This window comes from Gymnodraco acuticeps, unplaced genomic scaffold, assembly GCF_902827175.1.
Source record: "Gymnodraco acuticeps unplaced genomic scaffold, fGymAcu1.1, whole genome shotgun sequence".
In the NCBI taxonomy this organism is placed as follows: domain Eukaryota; kingdom Metazoa; phylum Chordata; class Actinopteri; order Perciformes; family Bathydraconidae; genus Gymnodraco; species Gymnodraco acuticeps.
Genome location: NW_022992237.1, coordinates 664054 through 669195, shown reverse-complemented (window position 1 = coordinate 669195; position 5142 = coordinate 664054). Strand labels below are relative to the sequence as shown.

Sequence of the window (5142 nt, the reverse complement as noted above, 5' to 3'; positions counted from 1 at the left end):
CAGTCACATTTCTGATGATGATTTTCTTAATCAACCAAATGAGGAATGTTACAAAAAATATCTATTCGAAGTTTCTGACATGTTTATTCGAAGTTTCTGACATGTGTTTATGTCAGGGACTTCCTGATAATACAAAGTGTATTTGTCTGTGTCTCTCTTTCTCACAACTTATTTCCTGTGTACTGTGAAAGCTAAATATAATGAGGAAGGAGCTTTGATTACATACGGAAGAAAAAGGGGGAAGTGCAGAGATAAAGCTGGGGGTAGAAAGATTTAAGGTAAGGCACGACAGTAATTGGAAAACATAACACTCATACCAAACTGTAGAGACAGAACAGTTTAATAATCTGACCTCAGGATCTCAGCATCGGACAGCAGCACCATGAAGAGGTTTCTGCTGCTCTTCCTCTCACTGATGACAGGTAAAAAGATTACTTATACCGATTGCTGATTTGGATAAAATAAACAATTTTCAAGATATTCTGCATCAAGTTTGAGCTAATTGTTTTATTTTATTGATCATAAGTACATCATATTTATCGATATGAGTAAAATCCTATAGCATCAAATTCTGCTACTGTATTCATTTGGGTATGCATTATATTAATGCACACTATACATCGTTTTTTGTTTTTATTTATTTCATTAAAGTATTACCAGTTCTGTACAACCGTCTCAATATGTTCACATTTGTACACAAGCTACCTCTCATCCACTTTACATAACAATACTAGTTTATTTTTTATTTTATCATATAATTCAAAGTACTTTGCAATAGTATACTGTACGTTATATTTTTGTATATCAACATTTCATGTACATTTTTTTGAGTGATTTACTAATTAATCCTGAAAGTCTGTCCTGATTTAGTTTGAGAATCTGACATGAACGTTTCTCTCTCTCTACAGGCTGTGGGGCCAGCTCTGAGGTGAAGGGATGCAGAGGTGGATGGGTTGATTTTACCTGCGGATACCCTAAAGAAGATGAAATATATGCACGTATTGATTTAGTTAATGACACACAAATAATCATCCAAACCAATGAAAATAATGTGTGGAAAAGCGAAGGAAGATTTTCCGTGTACCATGATAAAGAAAATAAAAATATCAGGGTGGTCATCAAAGAGATTCAACAAGAACAGACGTACAAGTTACATTTTAGACCTGAGCATAGACCTAACAAAAAATACAAAGAAGAAGTGGAATTGGAATTATGTAAGAAATGCTGGATCTTTTTTAGTCTCTCTTATTTGTTGAAGCACTGTGTAACCAAACCCTCAGTTAATACTAAGGTATAATGCATGCAAACTTCAACAAGATATCAACTGCAAATCCAGTCAGAGAAAACGGAAATCAGTTTGATATGAAGCACATGTTAACGGACAGATTTCATGTTTAACTTTTCTTTTTTATTTGCAGATAACGGCTGCCAGGAACCATTAAATAAAACTGCGTACAAAACAGATACAACCATATTCAAATGTGATAAAGAAAACAAAGACGACTTGAGAGTCAAGTTTTTCTGCAAAGAGAACGGTTCAATCTGTGAGGATATTTTATCAACAAAATCTACTCTGAGGTCAAACGTGTTCACTCTCACAGAAACAGAGAGTGGCTTCACTGTGTCCATCAGTAATGTGTCCCCACAGTACGCTGGAGTCTACTGGTGTGGAGTGGAAATAACGAAAACAAAAAAAAATTACAGAGCTGCTCTCAGGAAAATACAACTGGAGGTTAAAGGTGAGAAACTGAATATCTGAGATTAATATTATAGGTGTCTCTGATATAAATTGTTAAATACAGTCCATGCTGTCTGTCTGTCTACATCAAAAACTTCACTAGGTCTGCAACTATTGGACTTAAATGTACCTACACGTTAATATGAAGTAGAAAATGGATGGCTCCCAAATAACAAAGACTTTCATTAATATATGATCATATGATACACTTTTTTTTATATTTGAATGATTTTTTTCTTCCATTTTGTATAATTGTATTTCTCGTTTTCCATGATTTGCAACCTTATAATCTGAGTCTACTTATCAATTTTGTAGTGCATCCAGAATTATTGACAACCTCTAGTACATCATCAACATCCCGTCCTCCAACCACTTTGTCACCTACTGCTTCCTCTACTGCTTCATCTACTGGTTCATCTACTGGTTCATCTACTGGTTCATCTACTGCTTCATCTACTGGTTCATCTACTGGTTCATCTACTGCTTTCTCTACTGGTTCATCTACTGGTTCATCTACTGGTTCATCTACTGGTTCATCTACTGGTTCACCTACTGCTTCCTCTACTGCTTTCTCTACTGGTTCATCTACTGGTTCATCTACTGGTTCATCTACTGGTTCATCTACTGCTTCATCTACTGGTTCATCTACTGCTTTCTCTACTGGTTCATCTACTGGTTCATCTACTGGTTCATCTACTGCTTCATCTACTGGTTCATCTACTGCTTCCTCTACTGGTTCATCTACTGGTTCATCTACTGGTTCACCTACTGCTTCCTCTACTGTGTCAAAAACCCAGTCCAACTCTGCACAGAAAGATGGTGAGAAAACTACTTTTTGTTCTATGAAACATACTGCAGCCATTGCAGGAGGAAGATGATGTTATTAAATGATGTTATTAGAAATGAAACATTCCCACTAAATGTTATATCACAGACTTGATGGGAGTTAATGTTATTTAAAATAAGCTACATGGGTTTTGTCTCCTGCAGGTGTCTCTTGGATTCCTATAGTCGCCGCTGTGGTCTGTGCGGCTCTGCTGGGGCTTCTGCTATTTTTGGTCTTCAGATACAAGCGTAAGAGTTTTCTGATTTTGTATTCACTGGAAGTAGGTGGGCTGGCACACAGTTATTAGATTTATCAATTCATCAATAAATGTAATTATAATAATAAAAGTAATGGGGGTAGGGGCTGGGGGGATTTAGAATAAACACATTAGGGGTAAGTTTTAGAAAATACAGTACTTCTGTAATATATTGAACCAGGGAAATGTGAATAAGTATGGCAAATGTCTGTTTTAACAGCAAAATAAATACATTCAACCACTTTTATCAATTTCTCTGACAGATTCATGTTGTTCAAAAAACAAAATAATTGGAGAAGCACATAACGTGGAGGTAAGGGTCCATATTTGTGTAAAATGTGTGTGTGTGTGTGTGTGTGTGTGTGTGTGTGTGTGTGTGTGTGTGTGTGTGTGTGTGTGTGTGTGTTAGATTTAATTGGCCAACAGTTGGGAGTTTCCTAAACAATATTTCCATGATGATGATTTCCAGTTTGTCACCAACAGCCTTGTTCTTTCACAATAAGCGTCTACAGCCATGCTAGCATACCAACTTATGCTCAACTGTGCCTTGAACTAAATCATTTCCTAATATGTGTCTGAAAAGGGACTTCAAAGGAGTTTAAGCATCAACAAAGTTACCTTTATAGGGATAAACAACGATCTGCTCACAAAATCATATTAAATAATTACAGTCATTCCAACAGCTCTGTTCTTGAGCTAAATGCTAATGTTAGCTATAACTTCTGCCTACTGGTGAGTGCTTCATTATGAGGATGATTATAAAATATCCTTGCTGTTTCTCACTCTGCTGTGGAAGGATCGTGCCTATGACGAGATCCGGGAGCGCCCCCTGGTGACAGGTCCAGGAACTGCACTTCAGTCACTTTATGTCACTGCCAACGCTCCCACAAACCCCTCTGCCTCGCCATATTACTCCACCATCAATGCTCCCACAAACCCCTCTGCCTCGCCATATTACTCCACCATCAACGCTCCCACAAACCCCTCTGCCTCGCCATATTACTGCACCATCAACGCTCCCACAAACCCCTCTGCCTCGCCATATTACTGCACCATCAACGCTCCCACAAACCCCTCTGCCTCGCTTGATTACTCCACCATCACGGCTCACAACATCTCTGCTGAAGCTGGTGAAACATATTCTACAGTGAAGGACCAGGCCCAATCTGCCGCCTACTCTACTGTCAATCATCCATCCAGACTTCCTGAAGACCCTTTCAATTCTTCTGTCAACCACCCACAGCTACAGCAGACCTGAGATACTGTACATCCTTTTCACTTCATTTGTTTCGGATTCAAACCAGGCTTCACACTTCAGTAATAATTTAATAGTTCACTTTGTTTGATTTTAAGTCCTATCTGCACTGATCCCCAACCATGTGATATGATTTCATACAGGTGTGGTTGATAGAAGGTTGGAAATATACTGTTTTAATTAAAAACTTGGCAGCAGGTTTGTGCATTATGGTAAAGTCAGGGGTCCGTAGTAACATATGTATGTGGGAGCATGCTTTAGTATATTGTTAAGGAAATAATACTTTAAATCAGGGGTTCGAAGAATAAGGATTAGTTGGCAAAACATTCATTATGAGTTCAACCTCCATCATTACGAACACAAAACTCCCAAACTTTTGATTTGTGTGCTCTCTGTATGTATGTCAAAAATGTGTGTAATATACACAAATAACATCTGTGCTAAAGATGAGCACTGATATTACTGAATGCTACAGGAATATACTGAATCAAATGTATGCATTTTAGATTAAAGTAATAATCTCATTAATCTGCCCTTTCACTGCAACCTTTCCCCACAGCCTCAGACTGTGATATATTCACTGTATATATTGTAAACTGTTATGCAACATTTATTTCATTTATCTTTTTGAAATCCTTCCTACTTTTTTGACTTTATTTATTAATAAATTATGTCACTTGTTATTTTACAATATCATTCAATACTATATTTCATTTGTATATGTAAAAAATGCTTTTATATTGATAATAAAAAAAGGTTTACATTGAGTTTTTTTTTCTATTAGTGTTATTGCAGGTGTGTATATGCAGTATAGCACAACAACAATAGCTGCACAAGGCTTTGCTGATAGGTAAGATAAATTATAAGAAGAACAAAAAATGTAAACACCTACAGAAAAAAAGAAATGTTTCGAAAAATAAAAAGATTATTTCAGAAAAATGCTTTAAAAGTTTGTGACACTGACACCAGCTCTAGTTTGGCTCCTTTGATTCTGTAAGGTGGTTGTTTCCAATGTCAAAAAGCTACAATAGTAAAACCTTTCTGACTACAGGGGACAATGGTCGTCA

General features: G+C 36.8%; 1 protein-coding gene across 1 annotated transcript; it reads left to right on the top strand.

The window, feature by feature from the left end:
- The first annotated feature begins 272 nt into the window (after nucleotides 1-272).
- LOC117539905 (platelet binding protein GspB-like) lies at nucleotides 273-4895 on the top strand. The gene is made up of 7 exons (XM_034206259.1): nucleotides 273-422; nucleotides 909-1214; nucleotides 1419-1739; nucleotides 2054-2557; nucleotides 2729-2812; nucleotides 3084-3133; nucleotides 3617-4895. The coding sequence occupies exons 1-7, from the start codon at nucleotides 383-385 to the stop codon at nucleotides 4076-4078; spliced, it is 1767 nt and encodes a 588-aa protein (XP_034062150.1). The 5' UTR covers nucleotides 273-382; the 3' UTR covers nucleotides 4079-4895.
- The last annotated feature ends 247 nt before the right edge of the window (nucleotides 4896-5142 follow it).